Source organism: Petaurus breviceps, unplaced genomic scaffold, assembly GCF_028583685.1.
Source record: "Petaurus breviceps papuanus isolate PSGF00001 unplaced genomic scaffold, PetGlider_PUasm1.0 77, whole genome shotgun sequence".
NCBI classification, from domain to species: domain Eukaryota; kingdom Metazoa; phylum Chordata; class Mammalia; order Diprotodontia; family Petauridae; genus Petaurus; species Petaurus breviceps.
Window position 1 is genome coordinate 2,069,418 of NW_027186492.1, and position 23,134 is coordinate 2,092,551.

General features: G+C 38.3%; 1 protein-coding gene and 1 pseudogene across 2 annotated transcripts in view; one reads left to right on the forward strand and one right to left on the reverse strand.

Annotated features, from left to right (window-relative positions):
* Positions 1–917: 917 nt before the first annotated feature.
* The window catches only part of GPR176 (G protein-coupled receptor 176), a 125,191-nt gene continuing 102,974 nt past the window's right edge, over positions 918–23,134 (reverse strand). The window contains exons 2-3 of one of the 2 annotated variants that reach the window (XM_069105683.1): positions 6,136–6,388; positions 918–2,042 (exon numbers count right to left, since the gene is read on the reverse strand). In XM_069105683.1, the coding sequence (XP_068961784.1) occupies positions 920–2,042; positions 6,136–6,388 (1,376 nt within the window). In that variant the 3' untranslated portion in view covers positions 918–919. The remainder of the gene's footprint in view (positions 2,043–6,135; positions 6,389–23,134) is intronic. The other variant, XM_069105684.1, reaches the window with a different exon arrangement.
* LOC138175292 (large ribosomal subunit protein uL22m pseudogene) lies at positions 14,730–15,107 on the forward strand (annotated as a pseudogene).

Consider the following 23,134-nt stretch of genomic DNA (forward strand, 5'->3'; position numbering starts at 1 on the left):
TAAATAGTTATTGATAAAGACTGTATCTGTGATTAGAATAGTAGAAGGAATTCAGTGAGGAAACTACTTCTACCAAAACAGAATGATAACTTCTCTGTAACTTAGAGTTTTAGTAAGTGGCCAAGAGCACTGAAAGATTAAGTGACTTCCCCAGAACTACTCAACTAGTATTTGTCAATGGAAAGACTTGAACACAGGTGTTCCTGGTTCTGAGAACAGCTCTTTATTCCAGCTGCCTCTCTCAGTTACTGATTAAGTCACAAGATGTGGAGAGGGGAAGAGGATGCAGTATTTTGCAGCTATGTATATTCTCTCCAATACTTACTGCAACCTAGGGGATTTTCTACAACCAGTGGTAGTGGGTACTTCATTTTCTACATGTATAAGATAGGTAGGAGATTTCTATCCCCTTCCTATATCACAGTGTAAGTAACAAGGAATCATTGTGAGATGTCAGTGAGAGTAGTTTAACCTCCTAGAAAGGAAAGGGGCTGTATAAGCATTTTCTAAAAGTCTTAACAGTTTAAGTGATATTTAGGGACATGAGACATTTGATCTTGTCTTTATGACCTATTTTTTGCAGTTATCTTGGGCTTCCTTCAGACAGCTGTTGTTCTAATGGCAGCTAAGTGATTTTCTTGGGTTGCTAACCTCCCAGGTGAATATAGGAGACAGAATGAGGAGTCCTGGGGAAATGTAAGGAGGGGCAGGGGGAACTTCTGTAGTTTCCACAAAGTAGAATATGAACTTTACCATTAACATTTGTGGCATATATAAAAATAATAATAATCATAATACTTGGATGTATATTTCCCTTTCCCATCTCTGTATTTGGCACACACACACACCATAAGAGATTGCAATGCTGATCCATGGGATCGCAAGATATGGCCAGCCTCTAGAAGGCTGAGCCCCAGGGCTAAGAATCCACTTTTGGAAAGATGCTGACTTTATTGTTTCTGCTGATCTTTCTCTCCATCTTGCCTGGCTTAGTCAACTTGGTCTGGATCAGTTCCTCTGGAGTGTTTCCCAATGGAGGAAGCAACCGTTTCTTGCTGTTTCGGTTTTCTGAGAGCCACTGAGGAGGCAACTCAAAGGGTCCAAAGCCAAATTGTAGGGAATATTTTTCAGGGGCCACCTCGACCTCTGCAGGTATTGCCAGCACTCCATGACCTATAGAATCTACTGTACCAGGTGGCGCTGGCAGAGTGGCAGACTGTAACTCTTGCTCGACCTCCAGACTATCAGCACGGATTTCCTTTACCTGGTAGTCAGTGGAGCTAATGGACTTGATCTCATTCTCCTCCTCATCCTCTGTGGACTTGAAAATCTGCTGCTGTCCAATGTGGAACATCTCCAGGAGCTGGCTTCCTGAGCGCACACTGGGTTCCAGGGCCCCATCAGGGACCCCACTCCCTGAGCTGACCGCATTGCGACGACTGTATCGGCGGTGAAGTTGAACCAACGTACCCACCAAGCACTTACGGACAGATTTATTTACAGTCAGAAAGAGTACAGGATTGGCCAGGAGAGACACTTTTGGCAACCAGATGGCAGTGAGTAGCAGGAAGACTGATGTATCAGAGACATTGAGCACCGCCCTATAGATGACCAAGGTGGCATAGGGGACACTACATAAGATGAAAATCGTCACCATAGAGAGCAGCATGGCATGCAGCTCAGCCTCCCTCTGAGAGGCATAAGGGATTGAGATGGTATTCTGTGGGGTCCGGAGAGCTGCAATGATGACCTTCTTCTTCTGACTGGCACTCAGGGCCCGACGAATGAGAATCATAAAGAGGAAGACCATGGCCACAGGTACAATGACGGTAGTGATGTTATAGATCAGGACATATAACAGGTGGCCTAGGTTATAGTTCCAGACATCTGTACAGGTAGACATAGCATAAATATCAGCTACATTGGTCACAGCAAACACAGGAATGCTAGCCACCACAGCATGGACCCAGATGTACATTACCAGCTCACGAGACTTGGCATCAGAGATTTTTCTCTCTAATGGATATAGGACTGAGTAATACCTGCAAGATAAACAAGAAAAAAAAGTTTTACAACAGAAAAAATATTTTAAATTAGTTTATTACTAAATTACTAAAAAAAGGAGGGTAGAGCTAGAACATGTAATAAAAAAATATTGGGTTATTCCCTTTCACTAACAGCAACAGAGGCAGCAGAAGTCTTGTTTAGGGTACTAAGGCATTTGCTGCTTCTAGAAGCATCACTAGCCAAACACAGAAACCTAGATGAGTGGGGAAACAAAATTCTAGAGTCCTAATTATAGAATTTCAGGGCTGGAAAGAATTCTTTCATTATACAGATGAGGAAACTGATGTGAAGTTTGTCCAAGGTCAGTCCCACAAACTTGTCCTTGCCACTTCTAAAACCTTTCCATTTGCATTATTAGGACTGGTCAAAGAGAAGACTGGGGGAATGATAAGTGTCTTCAGGTATCTGAGGGGCTGTCCTGTGGAAGAGAGCCCCAGAGGGAAGGAGTAATAGGTGGAAAAGGTAAGAAGGAAAATGCTGCATAATGTTAAAAAGAAAATCTTCCTAACAATTGGAATAATCCCAAAGTGGAATGGGATGCTTTAAGAAATAGTCAGTTCTTCCCCTTCCCCATCCCCATTGGAGTTTTTAAAGTAAAAGAGAACAGTCAGTAGTTACATTGTAGTGAGGTTTCTTTTTCAGGTATGGGTTGAACTACATGGCCTTTCAACTCTAAATTCCAAGATTGCTATGTGAGGAGAACAATGTGAAATAATTTCCTATTATTATTCAGAGTTATGGAAAGTTCCATCATCATAAGCATGAACAGCCTCCCAAAGCATCCCTGTGATGTGAGAGGAGGCATGTTTCCTTGAAGATACATTTATTTTCAATTCAAGAATAAAAGAAAATTTCCAGAATTTTAGCTTAGAGGCCTTGAATGTGAATTTATGGTACTGTCTACTCATGCAGATGTCACAACCACTAAAAGAAACAGGTCTATGCTCAGACTTAAACTACACTCCCACACAGTCACTTCTGTACTAAATATGATTAACTTCAGAACTGATCTGGAAAGAGGCCAGAATGAAGGATGGACTCTGGTTGGCCACTTTCACAAAATCAATTCAGCATGTTAAATTGGGGCCAACTCAATAGTCGCCTTTATAATGTAGGTCAATCAATATCCCTAAAAGTAATTAAGTGATTTCAACCACTTACGAAATCAGATTTATGCCAAAATCATATTGGAAAAAGGTTGGGAGGGTGGTAGTTTATAATTTCAAAAGAAGAAAAAACAATAATGATAATTAATATAGAATATTATATATTAATTAATATTATATATAATAATAATACAAAATAGAAATTTGTAACCCCCCTTAATATATTCTAGGGTAATCATCTATTGGAGTTTTATACAAATGCTTGGAGAATTATGGAATTCTTCAGATCACTGAACAATTTCTATCTAAAGGCTAGAGTCCCATATGATCAGAGATCACATAGAGATAGTAGGTTTAGAGCTAGAAGAGAATTTCAAGGTCATCTGATCTTACTCCTTAATTTAATAGCTCTAAATTTGTAATCATACCCCAACCCCTTTTATGGATGCAGAAGGGATAGATCATTAGATGTGAAGTCAGGAAAACTTGGATTCAAATCTCATGTCAGATGCTATATCTGAGTTGTGTGACTCTGGACAATTCACTTAACCTCTGCCTCAGTTTTATTAACTGGAAAACAGGGATGATAATAATAGTACCTACCTCCCAGATTTGTTTTGAGGATTTGTAAAGTGCTTAACATAGTGCCTGGCACATAGTAGGTATCGAATAAATGGTTGTTTCCTTCCTTCCATGTGAAATGATAGCAATAATAATAAAAAACAAGTTGTCTACTTTAAAAAGAGGATGTGCATTTGTGTGTGTGTGTGTGTGTGTTCTTGTTTAGACTCAAGGGGCAGTCCTGGACTCAGCAAAAGTCATCTACTCCTGCTCTGTTCGAAATCATCTTTCAGGGGCGGCCAGGTGGCTCAGTGAGTAAGAGCACTGGCTCCAGTGTCAGGATGACCTGGATCAAATCCAGGCTCAGATACTCAGCGCAACACCCAGAAATAACTGGCCGTATAACCTTGAGCAAGTTACTTAACCCTGATTGCTTAAAAAAAACACACACGAAATCATCTTTCGATATTTCAGTAGATCTGTAATTTCATCGATGTGGACACCACCTCCAATGGAGGAATCCATTGGAGCAATTCATTCATGCCTTTTTATACTATACAATTCCTGTCCATGTCCTCCAATAAAATCCTCCCCAGAGGGTTCCCCCAAACATGCTGGGGAACCATCTTTTAGGCCTCTTAATTATATATGAATACCAAAACAAACAGCTATTCCTAGCTCTTACTTTATGGCTGGCCCATCTCTCATTCCAAATGTGTATATGCAAAGTCATGTTTGTGTGTATATGTGTGTGTATACTTGATGACATCTTTTGCACTATTTTTTTTAATGCAATTCTTCCTTGGTCTTTATGCCCCAATCTATTTGTGTCCACTATGAATTCCCCTCATGCCTTTTAGGTGGGTACTCATTTGATTTCCTAGATATTGTGGTATTCCATGATACTTAGCCATATGGCATCAAGATAACATTGGTGTTAAAAAGGTAGGTTTTTGTTTCAAGAAGAAAGTTGAGGTCACTGAAAGTATTGTGTAATTTCTCAGATACAGTCCAACCTGTTTGCTTCTTCCTATTCATTTTTCAACACTATTCATTGTCTCAAGTATCTGCTCAAGATGTGTGTACTGATGGATTGTATATCTACAGACTCTCCATCTAATTTCATATCGTGGTAGATAGTATAGGCAGTTTTCATCCACTTGATTTTTCCCATGTGAGTATTTAGGCTAACTTCCTTTAAGTTTGTGTCATTAAAAGATATCATCTCATTTAAGAGGCTCGGTAATATTCTAGGATTTGCTCTACCGTGCCATTCACAAATAGCATTTGGAGGATTTAGACTCTGCACCTAATGTTATTAGACATTATCTCATTTTATCCTCAAAATTATCTTATGACGTAGGTGCTATCATTATCTCCATTTTGTACAGAAGGAAATAGACTCACATTCACTTACAACCATACTCCAGTTTCTCAAAAAAGTTCTTTCTACCAGATTTAAGCAGATTAATTTCTGATTTAAAGAAAAAAAATTAATTAACAGTGCTTAGCACAGTACATAGTCCATAGTAGGTACTTAATAAATTCTTGTTGACTGACTGACTAAAAGTTTAGCAAGACCCCTGGAGTCAGGAGGACTTGAGTTCAAATCTGGCCTCAGACACTTAACACTTACTAGCCATCTGACCTTGGACAGGTCACTTAACCCCAATTGCCCTGCCTTCCCCCCTCCAAAAAAGCAAAAAAATAAAAGTATAGCAAGATAAATGAAAAAGAGAATCCTTCCAATCTCCACAGGGGTACACTCTCCCCCAGACTCCTCTAAAAATTCTAGCTCCCAACACAGCTTGTGAATGTTAGAGATGGGAATTGTACCCATGACTGCTGATTCCAAGTCAAATCCTCTTTCTAATCTACCCCCTCTAACTCTGCACAAGCAAAGGAAAGGGAAGGAGGAGCAACGTCCACATCATGTAACCCTGAAAAAGAGCAATTCAGAGGAAACTAGAATCATTCAACGAGGCCCAACTAAACGTGGGGTCATTTCTTGTTATCGTCAGAAATGTTTCCATATCTGCAGTAAATCAACCTGTTTGCACAGTTATAAAGTCAGATGAATACTACGCAAAACACTGCAAAACAGTTTCCCACTAAGCTGCCACGTTAGCTTCCCAACACAGTATTCATTACTTCATGTTAATGATGCAATCCACTCAAGTCTCTTCTGCATGTGTGTGTGTGTGTGTGTTCCTGTTACTTAATAGAAAAATAGATCATGCTGCTGCAACTATTTCAGATGCTCAGTATTCCTGACAAGTGTTAGGCCAAAAAGCACTTTGGAGAACTGACAATTACACTTAAGTCTTGGGCTGCTGATTTTTTCTTTAATAATTAAAAAAACCAACAAAAGAGGGAAAGGCCACAATCAGTGTGAACTTACCTGTCCAAAGCAATGACGGGAAAGCTGAGGATAGTCACGGAACAGAACACTTTGTGTAGGAACTTCACCACCTTGCAGAAGAGCATGGTGTAACTCCACCAGCAGCAGTGGGTGCTGGCACTGAAGATGATGTCAAAAGGCACGCACACCAGGCTTGCACAGATCCCTGAGCAGGCCAGGTTTTTAATGAACCTGTTGGTGACAGATTTGAACACAGTTGTGCGGCAGGTCGACCACAACACCACGAAGTTTCCTGGCCAGATATCAAAAACATAAAACAATTAAATAAAGAAAATATAGGTTAAAAAATCCCCAAAGACTCAAATTCACATTTGTAGTTGAGTTTAAGAGCATTGCTTAAATATTTATACTAAGTATATTTATGTAAAACTAAGTGACACATAGAATGCTAGGCCTGGAGTCAGGAAGATTCATCTTCCTAAGTTCAAATCCAGCCTCAGATACTCACTAGCTGTGCAACCCTGGGCAAGTCACTTGACCCTGTTTGACTCAGTTTTCCTCATCCGCAAAATAAGCAGGAGAAGGAAATGGCAAACCACTCCGGTATCTTTGCCAAGAAAACCCCAAATGGGGTCACGAAGAGTCAGACATGACTAAAAGGACTGAAAAACAACAACAATCTGACACATTCTCTCTATGAGTCAGATGTACCTAGGACTCTAAGTAATGAAGATTATAAATTATGGAGAAGATGACAACCTTCACTGACAAAGGAGTTTCTTTATCCTAGAATCCCCCATACCAATGAAATCAGAGGTCTAGCCCCAAACCCAAAAATAGACCACTAAGGTTTATAAAGTGCTTTCCATGCAGTATCTGATCTAATCTTCACAGCAGTTCTCTGAGGATCTCCGCTTATTATTTTCCCCACTTTCCAGATAAGGAAACTAAGGTTCAGAAAGGTTAAATTACTTATCCAGGGTCACACAGATAGGAAGTATTAAGGGTAAGATTTGAAGACAGTCCAAATCTAATACTTTTAAGGTAATAGATCTGGAGTGGGAAGGGGCCTGAAAAGTCATCTAATCTCACTGCTCCCTTTTATAGAAGAGGAAACTGAAGTGGCAGTAGATACAGAACCAGGCCTGAAGTCAGGAAGACCTGAGTTCAAATCCCGGTTCAGATACTTACTAGCTATGTGACCCTGAGCAAGGCATTTAACCCTGTTTGCCTCAGCTTCCTCATCTGTAAAATGAGTTAGAGGAGGAAATGGCAAACCATTCCAGTATCTTTACCAAGAAAACCCCAAATGGAGGCATGAAGAGCCAGACACAACTGGAATGATTAAATAACAAAATTGAAGTTCAGGGAGGTTACCAGACTTCCTCAGGGCCATACAGGATGAAAATGTGAACCCTCTTTTAATGCAGATTTCAACCCATTCTCTGACCAAAGAGCCTGTACTCTACATTACACTATATTGCCTCCCACTATAAATGGTTGCTGGGTAAATGCCCACACCATGAATTTTCTTGATCTGAAATAAGATGATAAGATCACAGATACAGAGCTGGAAGGGACCTCATAGCCTTTCTGTGTCCAACCCCTACATTTTACATTACACAGAGATCCAAATAACCAGTCCCACTTTTTAAGAGAGCATTTTAACCCCAGGTAAGACGAAAGTAGGGCATGGGGTTGCAAGGTTTTGACATTATATTACTCATGATGAAGTACCAAAATCAACAGGCAGCTAAATTATCCCACTATGACCTACTTTCTGCTACAAAGGGTGAAATAGGAATCAGCCAGCCTTTATGCATATGTAGGCCAGTTGCTTGAAGGAAGTATGTTCTTTTTCTAACTTCGTATAGGTTTGATATGCTGACTCAGAGAGATCAATTCAGCAATTTGCAAAGCAATTCAGTTCAAGAGTTGTTTGTGTTACTTCTTATTCTGGTCCTTCAGACCTTCTCAAACATCCCTTCCTGGCAGTGGGGTTATATATCGGGCACTGAGAATATATATAGTCTGAAGTTCTACTGACATTGCAATGATTCTCCAGGCTTTTAACCCATCCTTTAAGCACAGCTGAGATCCTTGACTGAATCATCTTCATTTAGATGAGGTTCACATGTAGAACTTTAAACAGATGACAGCTTTAAAATGTCATCCAGTCGGGGGAATTATGCAGTGAAAGGAGTATTTGTAACCTGACATTCTAAATTATCAAAATTCAGAGAGCCTCTCCCTCATTGGATAATATGCCATATTATTCATCCCCTCTTTTCTATCAAGTAAGAAACTTAATACAATCTCTTTCTCCTTCTTATTTACTACCTCTGCTATCCTCTCTGACTTTGGTAGTCAAATCCTTGATGAACCTCCTGGATAACAAAAAATAGGAAGAGTCACTTGCAAATGGAGTAAGCAAAGTTGGTGTCAACTAATAATATTGTTTTAATCATATTACTCAGTCTTACACATACATAGGGTCAACAACTCTGGAAAGTAGGTATTGAAAATATTAATTTCCCCATTTTATTGATGAGTTAGATAAAATTTGGAGAACATTTTATTCTTTTAAAATCAAGTAGAGACAAATTTTCACAGTATCTCTCTGACTCTACTCCATCTACCTCCTAAATTCATGACAAGCATTAATACATGAATGATACCTGTTATAAAAGTATATTATAATCATCACTTGTGGTGGGGGGGATCAAAGCCTTTTGATTGTTGTGTAGGTTTTTAGAAATACCACTTTCAGAACTGATGCCAAATTATAATAATTCACATTTTCACTGATATCTTTAGATAAGTATGGCAAAAAATGCTGCTACTAAATTTTTAGTCTGACCGCTAAAAATCACAGGAAATCTTCAAATCAAAGGCAGATAATTAACTTTCAGAACCTGAAACAGAGGACCTTTATCAGTCTATCCCAAACTATCTTCTTTAAGTTCCCTTTATGCTAAGACCCAGCTGGCTCTTTCTGAATCCTCTGCCCTTACACCTTATTCTATACTTGTATATAGGGACTAGTGGACTGGGATCTTACAAAAAACTCCCAGGTGACAATGCAAGTCAGCACCTTCTGATCTAGAACATGGGAAGGTTAAGTAATTTGCCAAGGGTTCCAGAATTGGTATGTCAGAGGCCAAACTTGTAGCCAAGACTTCCTGGCTTTAAGGCCAGCTCTCCATCTACTATATCACACTGCTTTGTTGTTTTTATTGGGTCATTTCACTTTTGTTTGATTCTTTGTGACTCCATTTGGGGTTTTCTTGTCCGATACTGGAGTGGTTTGCCATTTCCTTCTCCAGCTCCTTTAACAGATGAGGAAGCTGAGTCAAACAGGGTAAATGACTTGCCCAGGGTTACATAGTAAGTATCTGAGACCAGATTTGAACTCAGAAAGATGTCTGACTCCTGACCCAGTGCTCTATGCACTATGACAGCACCTAGCTGCCCTACACCACCCTTGTATATAGCCATAATTTTTTAATGTCCTCCAAGTCCACTATCACTTAGCTCTATAGTTCATATAATCACAGTATTTGAGAGTTGGAAGGTAGCTCCAGAACCATCCAGTTCAACACACACACAGAGAAAGAGATGGAGAGAGAGAGAGAGAGAGAGAGAGAGAGGAATCCTCGCTATGCCATACATAGCAGGGCCATACAGCTTCTACTTGTACACTTCCAAAGAAGAGGACCCCACAACTTTTTGAGACAGTCCTTTAATATATCATGTTGCTGTTGTTTAACAAAGACATATATTTATTTCTTTTGAATCTAGGAAATTGATTTTAATCACAAAGTCAAGGTAGTAGCATCAGGGCAGTAATATACACTATCAAAGACTAAACACAAAACACCAAAGGACATTCATATATATCACCCATGGCAAGACAGGCATGTGGGTGGCCATCCAACCAAACAACTGACTGTGACAGTAGTTTCAAACTTGGTATATTCTATTTAATAAAATATACTTAAATGATTTTTGAAACCTCTTCTTGCCTATCTTTCCTCACCCAAAACATTTAATGCAAATGGACCAATCACACAAAACATATACTGTGACCTATTTATTCCCAAAAGTTATTTCCTTTGTACATGCTTTAGTGACTGTAAGCATGTAGTGTAGTAGTGACTGTAGTTATTATCAAAAAGGAGAGAAACAGATAGACAGACAGATGGGCATAGACAGAAGGCAGAGAGAGACAGAAATAAAAGGGTAGAGAAAGGAGAGGGGAAGGGGAAGAGATAAATGGGGTCAGTCCCAAATTATCGAGATGCAGCTGTATAGAGGAATATAAATAAATGTTCAGTAGCTTTTAGTCATGGCCTTCATGACCCCATTTGGGGTTTTCTTGGCAAAGATACTGGAGTGGTTTGTCATATCTTTCTCCAATTCATTTTACAGGTGAGAAAACTGAGGCAAATGGAGTTAAGTGACTTGCCCAAGGCCACACAGCAAATCAGTTCTGAAGCCAGATTTAAACTCAGGAATATGAATTTTCCTAACTCAAGGCCCAGCACTCTATCCACAATTCCACCTACCTATTCATATAAATGAAGTATAAATAAATATACTTGTCTTTTGTAATCTCTGTGACTCTTCACCACTTCTACCAAACCCAAAGGGAAAAGAACTCTCTTTATACATATCAGGATAGTTAGACAAAATTCAAATAGGAAAGAAAGAGGTTTAAGTTCAGGTATAGGTAAGGTGACTTCTCAAATCACTGTGGCACAGCTTAATGATGGATATGTATAGATGAAAAGGAAGAGAGGGTCATGAGAGATATTTGTTGAGTTTATTAAGCTTCTGTAGGGTTTCAGCTCTAATATGACCTCTTCTATGGATTTTGCATCCCTTGAGAGCACTGATCCTGGGGGTTTTAGGAGACTAATAACTAAAATGAAATGTATATTGTTATAGAATGGTGGAAAACAATGGGCATGCAAAAAACTCACTTTAAAAAATTAGATAGAATTTAGATAGAAGTGGTACCATTATAAATCTGCTAACACTTCTTTTATGAAAAAAAAATCACACAAAAATTCTAAAAATTTAAGCTTGAAAACAAAGTAATGCAAGCTGGAAGCAATGGCAAGTTACAAATGATAAGTATAAGAAAACAGCCCATGTTCACTGGAATAAAAGTCTCAGCAAATTATGCTCAGTAAGGATTAGAATGGCTAAAATGAGAAGGCTTACAGTCAGTATACAGTATTAGGAACATCTTCAATTTTGACCTTGCTTTATTATTCCAGTAAAAGGATCATAGAATCATAGATTTAGAATGGGTGATAAATTGGAATTCATCTAGTCCAAACCCCTTAATTTAAAGATAAGGAAACTGAGGTGCAGAGAGCTTAAGTGATTTGCCCAAGATCACATAGTAACTAATCATAAACAAGAAACATATGACGTTCTAATTAGGACAGCAGAGGAAAAATTAGCTGAGCATTTAAGAGGCTTAATATTTTGAGTTGGTCAACAAGGTAATAATAAGAATTATTTGTGAGGACTTGTAGCAACTGGATAAAGTCTTAACCACATGGAGAAGTTATGTGCCATAGGGAAATTGTAAATAAATTCACTTAATTCCCATGATTGAAAGGTTCTAAAGTAATTTTAAAAAACAAACATCTTTTTGTAAACCCAAAGAGCATTTTCCAAGGTCTCAGACCAGGGCTTCTGATTCTAATGCATGTATTATATCACATAATAAGAAAGAAGTTATAATGAATGAATACTTAAAATACAACATTTGCCCTCTACTTCCATCCTACTTAGGAGGTCATAATCATTTACCACTATACTAAGGTATTCCTATATATATATATCAATCGAGACTCTCTAACTACAAGACACAGACCCCACACCAATGATGAACAAATTGTTAAGTTGTTCATATAACAAGTCAAACCAAATATAGACAAGACAGAAAAAAAGGTGAGGGGGTCAAGCTTGAGTGGCATTTGTACTGAAGTGACTTTTACAACAGCCTTCTAATTGGTCTCCTGCCTCTATTCTCACCTCTCTGTATTCTACCCTCTACACAGCTGCCAAATTGATATTCCTAAAGCACAGACCTGACCATGTCACTCCCCTGCTCAAGAAGTTTCAATGGCAATTGAATAAAATAAATAAAATAAAATGCAAATTTCTTACTTGGCATTTAAAACTCTTCACAATCTGACTTCAACTCAACTTTCCATACCAATTTCGTATTCATCTTTCTTTTGCTATCCCCCTCATACACTCAACATTCTAGCTAAGCTGGCCTCATTCACATTCCCTATATACCAAATTACATTTCCTATCTTTTGTTTTCTTGCTATAGCACTGACTGTTCCACATGCTTGAGATATATACCCCTTTCTACTACCCCTTCTTGGACTTCCTAGCTCCCAAATGCCTCCTCCAACAAGAAGCCTTTCCTGATTCTTCCAGATTACTTCTCCCCACCTCATCCCTGAAATTATACTGTATTTATTATATGTATATATATATATATATCTTATATTTATCTGTGTACACATTCCCCCTCTTCCCCCCCCCCAAATATATACTCTTTGAGGGCAGGGACTATTTTCCCCCCTATCTCCAGCATATAGCATACTGCCCAACCCACAGAAGAATTTAGTAACTACTTGTTAAATTGAAATGCCACATGGCTATGTTCCTGCCTCTATTCTAATTAACATTTTTATCAATAGCTTTAATGAAGGCATAGATGGCAGGATCCAAAAATAGTTCCATGTGCCAGAACAATGGGATAGAGCTAACAACCAAAGGCAATACTGAAAAACCAACCTTACAAGTATAGGAAGAGTAATTCAAGTGTAAGCAACCAGCACCATGACACAACAGCCCCCAAAAGCTAATGTAATCTTGGGCTATAGTAACAGAACTATAGTAATGACAGAAGTGAGTGTCCCATTGAATACTTTAGCACTTGTTCATTTTAAGAAAGTTATTGACAAGTAAGAATGTAACCAGGGGTGAGAGGACTTGTAAATGACCTTATGGGTTATCTGTTGAAGGAAATGGGGAGATGTTTAACTCAGAGTAAAAAAAAAAAGATTAAGAAAGGACATGGTTTATCTCTTTACATATTGAAGAGCCATGATGAGAAAAAAGAGATGACATTGATTTTACTTAGCCCCAGGAAGCACAAGTAGGACCAAAAGGTAGAAGTTGCAGAAAAAGATTTCCTTTCAATAAAAGAAAAAAAAACCTTTCTATGATTAATCATTCAAAAGTGGAATTGGGTTACCTTAGGAATGAATGAGTTCAATTAATAACTTGAGTTCTCCAAGATCTTATAGAAGAAACTTAGATATGGGTTGGACTAGATGACATTGAGGTCAGTCCTCTCCAACTCTGAGACTCTTCTATCACTCACACACACACACACACACACACACACTAAAAAGAGAAAGGAAGAATGGAAGGAGGTAAGAGAAAGGAGAAACAAAACGAATATTCACTTGATAGGGAATGGTAGAATGCCACCGAGGAGAATCTTTAGTGTGATTCACTGGTACCTGGCCATAGCCTGCCTATGCTGAGTACCCAGAGGCATTGTTTTGAATACTTTCCATAAAACAGAGAAAGCATTTATAACAATAAAGGACAGATAGCCCAGTAATTCATCAGAGTAAGTTTATAAGGAGCTCTGATTGTAGCCTCCACTGGAGGCAGAAGCAATGTAAGCAATTTTATCTGTTTATCAGAGGGGAAAGGAGGGGAGGGGAGAGGAGGGGAAGGGAGAAGAGGGAAGCGACTATATAAGTGAACTTTTGCAGGTGCTTTCAGATAAGGTCACTGTATTATTTGTTTTATTTCACTGTTTTGCTTTGTTATAAGAGACTCTGCACCTTGTGGGAGTTAGCTGAAACTGCAATGTAGAAACAAAATATGGGGCAACTAGGTGGCGCAGTAAATAGAGCACCAGTCCTGGAGTTAGGAAGACCTGAGTTCAAATCTAGCTTTAGACACTTACTAGTTGTGTGACCTTGGCCAAGTCACCTAACTCTGATTACCTCAAAGGGGAAAAAAAGTACATCAAGGAAACTTTAAAAAGAAACAAACAAATAAAAAAGAAACATGATAGGTGATTGAATCCCTTAATAAGGTCCATGAGCACAGATATTCATGTGCCTTCACTCAAACAAGGATTTCTGATGGCTACTTTTTACTCATTTTCCATAAACAATTGAATGAACTTATTCCACACAGCAACTATGGAGGATGCGTCAGGAGAGACATTGATTTTATTTGATAGGTGGGGGGGCAAAGAATAGTAATCTGACAAGTATTCAAGGGCCCAAGGAATTAGAAGTAGGAAAGGAGAATGCATCTCAGGAGTTCTGCTTCCAAACTGCTGTTTATGCTTTGAAGTCACCCTTGTAGGTTTTATCCTTAAAACTAACTTGTTGCTGCTGCAAGACCTTCAACTGTTTCTAGTAAGGTCCCCTTTCAAGATACTCAGACATCTCTAGAAAATCAATGATTGTCCTGCAGTAACAGATAAGCATATGACCTCTCCAACCCAAGCAGTGAGTCATTTCTTTGACCACTTATAATAACATGATTGTCTCCACATGGAGATGTGATACATAGCAAAATTGATAAGAGGAATGTCCATTGACCAGGCCCTGGCCCAAATGGAATTCAGTGACAAGAAGGGGATAAAAATAATCAAAGAGGTTTTCTTAGAAGCCCAAGACATGGCAGTGAGAGACTATGTAGAGTTCAGATACAATTTGTGCACAACTGACTCCACCTCTGGATGGTCAGTGCCTGAAATGTATCCACCACCATGGCCGAGGCTTCCTGTGGCATCATGGGGAAGGTTTATTGTCATTACTTTGTGAAACTGATAGAAAGACTCCCTCCTTCCCCCTGAGCCACCAAAGATGAGCTATGTCCATGCCAAGGAATATGTTCAGGAGCTTTGGAATTGGACCATCATTCATTCACTGTGATGAATTCAAACCCCACTGTGTATATTTTCCTCTTTTTTCTCAAAAACAAAAATAAAAAAAGGCAAAGAAATAGTTTAGCATTCTGGTGAAATGAAGATCAATCTCTTATGTTCTGAGGTCACTTTGGGACCTCATTTTAAAGCATTGTGATGCGTGCTTATAACTATTGGGTTATTTTTCTAGATTGTTTAGAAGAATTATTGGTTCTATACCATATGCTGTCTCATGTTTGACTTGCCCATTATCTCAGAATCCTAGGACTAGAAGGGATCCATGAAACTCATTGAGCATATCCTCTTGCCTCAGTGCAGATATTTAATACCTAAATAGCTATATTTAATACCTAAACAGAATTAAATATAAAATTAATACCTGAGGGCCTATGCTATTCTTATGAAGCTAAATTGGGTCCACTAGCATCTGAATGGGAAACTACCACCAGAAAAAAATCTCAAGACATTCCATTGACTGACAACCAACAGAACCAGGTGTATTATCTGGGTTTATATGAGTAATGGGAGAACTCTTCACTTTCAACAGAGAAAGTATTAATTCCTGACTATAAAAATAGTCATTAAAAGATCATTTTTACAAAGTGAATGTTAGAGCAAAAACTCTGGCCAGATACACTCAGAGTTCACAAAGCCCCTTGATACATAACATTAAGGTTCTAATATTTTAATGTATTCATGATCTCTACAATACATAGATTCTAGAGAACCTATCTAACATGCTGAGGGTTTTCCTACAGGTTTGGCTTGGTTTTGCCTTGTTACTTTCCATGGATACCAGTACAGTACTCAAACCATTTATCTATTCTATCCTTGATCCTTCTATATCTGCCCAAACATTTTTAATCATACATTTCTTTGATGATAGTCCTTATGCTTCTTCCTACACACAGATTATTCGTGGAAATGTGTTACATGGCCAAGAAGGGATAGGGAGGGAGAGAGAGAATTTGGAAGTCAAATTTTTAAAAATGAATGTTAAAAATTGTTTTTATATGTAACTGGAAAATATAAAATATAATTTTTTAAAATAAAAAAAGAAATCTTCTACATGGACATTCTACTGTTCTTTACCTTCATCTATCAAAAAGATATAATATTTCCTGACTCCATGACTGTTATGTGGACAGTCTTCATTTATGGGAAATGAGTGAACAAAAGTTACTCAGCAGAAATTTTTCCCTTCATAAGCCTGGATTGTAAACAGCTGATGGTATAATGAAATTGAAGCATTAATAAAACATTTTTTCATAGAATCAAGAGTGTGCTGGAGCCAGCTCTAATGGGCTTATGAGAGCCAATTATTAAATTTTCAGTATGACCATTTCAATCTTGCAAATAAGCAATCACAAACCAGGACTTAGTTTATTGTTTTATTGTCTAGACTTAAAAAAAATGTTAGTAATGTAGATTAAATGCAAAACTATGGTACATACATTTTTTTTTCAGGGCCTGATTGTTAAATATTGGCCAGAAGCTCCCCCTGTGTTGCTCTAGAAACATTGTTTGAGCTCAGCAGGAATACAGTAGGGTCTCACAGAATGAAGTCTCATGGCAACAGCCTGGATGCCTGGCAAGTATAAGCTAATAATAATAAATAATAATAATATTTATATAGCAACTTAAAGTTTGCAAAATGCTTTATTTCCATTAATTCTCTTAAGCATATATAAGATATGCTCCCTATATTTATGCTTTGACAAAAGGTTTATATATACCACATAGCATTCCTACATATATATATAATACATATAAACATAAAAATTACATATTAAAATAAATATTGTGGGGCAGGTAGGTGGTGCAGTGAATAGAGCACCGGTCATGGAATCAGGAGGACCTGAGTTCAAATCTGGCCTCAGACACTTAACACAAAAATTAGCCATGTGACCTTGGGCAAATCACATAACCCCAATTACCCCTCCAAAAAAGATATATATGTTGTACTACACAAAAATGTTATAGATGCTATATAACTAGATGAAATAAAGAATAGAGCACCTGACCTGAAGTCAAGAAGAATCGAGTTCAAATCCAGCCTTAAACACTTACCATCTGCATGAACTTGAGTTAAGCACAACCTCTGTCTCATTTTCTGACATAAAAAATTAGGTTAATAATAGCACTCACCACCCAAGGTTATCATGAATATAATATGATATAATATTTATAAAGCATGTTGCAATTCTTTTGCTGTTGATGTTTAGTCGTTTTCATTTGTGTCAGACTCTCCATGACCCCATTTGGGGTTTTCTTGGCAAAGATGCTGGTGTGGTGTGCCATTTCCTTCTCCAGCTCATTTTATAGATGAGGAAACTGAGGCAAACAAGGTTAAGGGACTTGCCCAGGGTCACAAAACTAATAGTAAGTATCTGGGGCCAGATTTGAACTTGGGTCTTCCTGACTCCAAGTCAAGCACTATGTCTACTGTGCTACCTAGCTGCCCATTGCAATCCTTAAAGAGTAATAAAAATGATAGCTATTACTGCTATTATTATTATAAGTATTAACCATAAGAATAATTTACATTCATCTATTGCTTCAAGCATTTTCCATATATGATTTAATTTGGTCTTCACAACAGGGCAAGTACCAATCAAAGGTAAGCACTTATCAATATTATCTCCATTTTATAGATGAAGAAACTGAGACTGAGGGAGGTAAAGTGACTTGCCCATGGTGACATAGCTAATAAGTATCTGGGGTGTGATTCAAATTTAGGTCTTCCTGATTCCAATGCCAGTACTTTATTTGATATGCCAAACTGCCTCTTAAACATAATAAAAACTCACAGTCTCTGAAGAATCCAAATTTCAGGATTCTCCAAAGGGCAGTGGAGAGACATGGGGTAAGCATAAGTAGACTGTAACATTAACAACAACGCAAGAGAGGATGTAAAACATACCACCCAGGAATTGTATGTTCAGCAAAGGAGGTGAGTTGGTCATGAAGCAAGAACAAGATATAAAGATGGACAGCCTGAGAAGGGTATGGGTGCTTCAGGTACATCCTTATTCAAGAGTTGGTGGGAGACCATGAACAGGAATTGCAAGGAATGATAAGATATCAAAGAGATATGGAGGAGGTGCCCACATCATTCATACAATTGAAGTAATAAAATATGGTTCTACCCAACACACATAGTACTAATCACTCTTTTGTAATTTGAGACATTGATCTTTATCCCATCAAGGCTATAAATTCAGAAAAGTGGAAATTAGAGAAAAGTGACTGCCAGATACCTCATGAAAGGGTACACTGACACCCCTATACAAATCCATTTGTCCAGTGGACATTAAGTGTAACTTGGTGTCTATACTATGAGATACTTAGCTGCCAGCAAAGTCAAAGGTACCATTTTTTAAAGTTACCATTCTTTTCTTTAAAAAAAATTATAAATCAGAGGGTAAACTGAATGGGGTTGCTATTAATTCCCCCCACCCTTCTTTTTATTTTTTCATATATGTTCAGTTTCTTGAAACATCACTTATCGGCAGACCTAGTCAATTTTTAGTACTTTAAAATATCTTGCATCAGGTTTTCAGCAGCTTGTAGACATTATAGATTATAATAGGGTGCCAGAGTAAATTCAAAACCACCAGAAGACAAGAAAATTGGAAAAAGTAATCCATGGCCTTGGCATAGTTTCATTAAGGAAAAAAACAGTGAACCCTAACATAATGATGATGACTGCCCAATAGTATTTAAATTCAATTAGCCTAAACATTAGCAGATGACCTACATCCTTCTGTTGAGAATACATTGATTCCTACTTAAAATTCAGTACATTGGACTTTTAGCGAAACAAATATCTAATTTAGTTGAATTTCCTTCAAAAAAAAACTTAACATTCACATGGCCAAAGATGCATTTATAATATCATAATCATAATTATAATTACATTTTGTATAAACACCTAATCTCCAACATCTACCCAAGTGATAGACCAGTAACAAGGAATGTAAATTTAGGTTCATAGAATGAAATAAATTAAGCAAATCTATGAGAAATCAATGTATAAACTATTAAAAATCTGAATTTACATGGAATATAATAGGGATTACTGACATTTACATAGCACTTTGAATTTTGTAATATGTTTTCCTATTTGAGTCTCACAATCTCACAAAGTAATACTATTTGTAAGTATTTATTTTCAAGTTGTGCAAGTTTTTTCCTTCCTCAGAAGGAAACTGAGGTAAAGTCACTCATCATTGAATATAGGAAAGTCAGAGAGAGATGGGATTTGAACTTCTGTCTTCTAGACTATAGAAGTGGCAGGATCAGCATAAAGTCAGATTATCAGAGAAGCAATCCAGTGGATCAGTCTGTCCAGCAAAGACATCATACTCAGTGAAGTGTTAGTACAGCACAATGTACATTAGCTCAGTTTAACAGTGGGAGAATTTGTTCATACAGAAACTGTGCTCCAAAGAATTTTTTATGGGCAGTTCTTGAGATGAAAAGAGACTATGAACTTTATAGATCCAGGAGTGTTTCCCTGGGCCAATGTATTCTTTACTTGTATATTTCAGTACCTTCAGACTTTATGTGTGTGCCCATTTCGCTCCACAGACGACTATGTGAATTGATGGACCAGTTCAGTTCAACTTTGTGAGTGAAATATTTGTAAATATTAAGTATTTGCATTGTATTTTCAATAACTCTTTTGGTTAAAGTAATTAATTAGTGGCTGTGTTTTTCTTGGAAAAGACACCAGTAGAGGCTTGTGAACTATAGTGTTAGAGGGAATAGTCACCCACCAGTTACCCCCAGGAACCTGAGTTGTAGCACTTGCCTTCCACCTGGGAAAATGTGTGTGTGTGTGGGTGTGTGTGTGTGTGTGTGTGTGTGTGTGAGAGAGAGAGGGGGAGAGAGAGAGAGAGAGAGAGAGAGAGAGAGAGAGAGAGGAACTGCTCTAACCTTAGCTTGGCTGATCTACAGATAAGAAACAATGTGTTGCTTAGACCATGCTTGGACCATCTTGAAACATTTTCTGCTTGGTAAGATTTGCAAATGTTTGTACTTTCTTGGCATATCCTGTAAGAAAACAGAATGATGATGAAGGAATTTATATGCTTCTCCTCACCTAAAAGTCAAGGAACATTAGATCAACTAATATTGAAGGTTCTTTCCACTTTTAAATCCTATTAATTTTTCAACAAGCATTTATTAAATGCCTACCCTATTCTAGGTACTAAGCATACAAAGACAAAAAATTAAATGGTTTCTGCTTTTAAGATGCTTACATTTGGGGGCGGCTAGGTGGCACAGTGAGTACAGCAATGGCCCTGGAGTCAGGAGGACCTGTGTTTGAATCTGGCCTCAGACACTTGACACACACACAAAAAAACTAGCCATGTGACCTTGGGCAAGTCACTTAACCCCAATTGCCCTCCCCTCCTCCCTCCAAAAGGCAAAAAAAAAAGGGGGGGCAGCTAGGTGACACAGTGAATAGAGCACTGGCCCTGGTGTCAGGAGGACCTGCGTTCAAATCTGGCCTCAGACACTTGACTAGTCATGTGACCTTGGGCAGGTCACTTAACCCAATTGCCCTCCAAAAAGCAAAAAAAAAAAAAGATGCTTACATTCATTTTTTGTGTGTATATGTGGGGGAACAGATATTCAAGAAGATAAACACTAAATAATTACTGAAGGGGAGCATATTAGCAACTGAGGGAATCAGGACAAATTTCATATAAGAAATAACACTTAATATTGAGATTGTAATGTAAAGCCAATCATGAGCAGCTTTCCAGAGGACTACTGCTGTGAACAGCTTTCAAGGTTCTGATTACAAAGTATAGTGAGCTCTCTATTTATTCAATAACAAATCAGAGCAAAATATTCACAGAAAATCAAGGTACAGCATTCACAATGTTACAACTTATCACAGAAAATCAAAATACAGCATTCACCATGTCATAATTCAACAACTTATCACTAAAATGGCCACATAGTTTTCACCAAAGTGGTCACATAATTTTCAACAAAGTACAGTCATTTAGTAACTCAAACATTTAATCATCCTTAAAGAGGCCTCCTTAAGGGACACAAAGTATAAAAGGTCAAAGTCCTCCACCCATGGGGTACAGTAAGTTACAAATCAGTCGTCATCAGTCACCACTCAATACCCTCTTAAGGAGCAGTAGAAAATACACAGGCTATCCACCCCTCAGTCACAAGTAAGTTGCAATTTCATCAGTCACTACTCAGTATCCAAGGACAGGTCTTTTCATCTGGACTCAAGGCAGGTAGCTCCTATTTGAATCCACAAAACTGTTACCTGGGTTCAAAGGCAGACAACTCCTAGTTCCTTGTCCAGCTCTCCATGCAGTTCCTGTTCCACATTGAAGCTCACAGTGTCCTATCCATCTCAAATCCTTCACAGTTTCTGTTCCTTGGAAGACAAGACTCAACAGAGCCACAAGAACATTCATGCACATTCACAAAGTCACAACAACATTTATACAAAATATCGACACCACAGTCATATTTCCTCAGTCTTCTGCAGCAACAGCTGGCCCTCGGAAGTCTTCAGCACCATAACTCTGATCTCAAAATCAAAATCACTTTATCCAGCCTCCATGTGGCTTGCTCCAAGAAATTCTTTCTCAGTTCTCAATTCTCATTCCTCTTCTTAGTTCTTCTCAATTCTCACTTCAGTCTTCAGTCCAGCAGCAGCTGCCCTGCCTCCATGATGCTTATCCCAAGAAGTTCTGACTTCTGTGTTCTTCCTTATATATGGTATAGCTCCTCCCTGTTCTGTCCCTTCCTATTAACTACTTCTGTGTTAATTAAATAGCTTAAACAAGGTGTTAACTTGAAACAAAGTGCTAAGTACCTGCTTACTTGCCAATACAAAGGGGCATGGAAGATCTTCAGATTCCATTAACATTACAGCCCTGAAGGAAACTAGGGATTATAAAAGGTGGTGATGAAGAGGGCATATATTCCAGGCCCAGAGCACAAACTACACAAAGGCATGGAGTTGGGAGGTGAAAAATTGTATTTAGGGAACAGAAGGTAGACAGTTTGGCTGAAATGTAGAGTATATGAAAGAGAATAATATATAGTAAATCTAGAAAGGTAGGTTGGCATCAAATTGTGTAGGGCTAAAACATCAAACAGAGGTATCTGTATTTTATAATAGTGGTCATTTGGAGACATGAGTTTCATGAGAGGAGAGTGACCCTATCAGATCTGTACTTTCGGAATATATATTTAGCAGCTGCGTAAAAATGGATTAGAGCTAGGAGAGAATGGGAGCTGGGGGAGCCAATTAGGAGGCTACTGAAGTAGGGAAGGGTAATAAGGTCACTACTATGGTAGTCATATAAGTGGAAAGGAGGACATGAAGATGAGTGATGTAGATTGGAGAGTAAGGGATTGGATACTGCAAGCTAATCTAAGGGATTCCAAGGTTGGGAACATTGGTAACAAAAAAGATAGTAGTTCCCTAAGCAGAAATAGGAACTTTTGGAAGCAGCTGAAGGCAAAGATGAGAGTTCTGTTTAGGACATGTTAAGTTAAAGATGCTTAAAAGAGAAATGAAGGGTAGACATATAAATCTAGATGTCAACAGCACAGATGTGATAGATGGGCACAAGGAAACAAACTGGTGAGATCACCAAGGCATCTTAGAGAGAGAAGAGAAGGGCCCATGACAACTCTGAAGTACAGCCGCAGTTAAGGGGAATGATAAGCATTCAGCAAAAGAAACTGAGAAGATACAAACAGATATATAGGAGAAGTTCCTGAAACTATTGGGAGAAGAGAGTGTCCAGGAGGAGGAGCTGACTAGCAATGTCAAATGACACGAAGAGGTCAAGGAGGATGAGGACTAGGACTGGAGTCCGGAAGGCAGAGGAGAGGCAGCCCACCAGCTGAACCCTCCCAGCATTCCCCTCCAAGCAACTTTAAAATAATGCCTCAAATTAAATTTTGGAGTTACAGAGGCAACAAAAAGTTGGGATGAGACATTTTTCCAGCCTAAGAAAACTTAAGAGGTTGGCA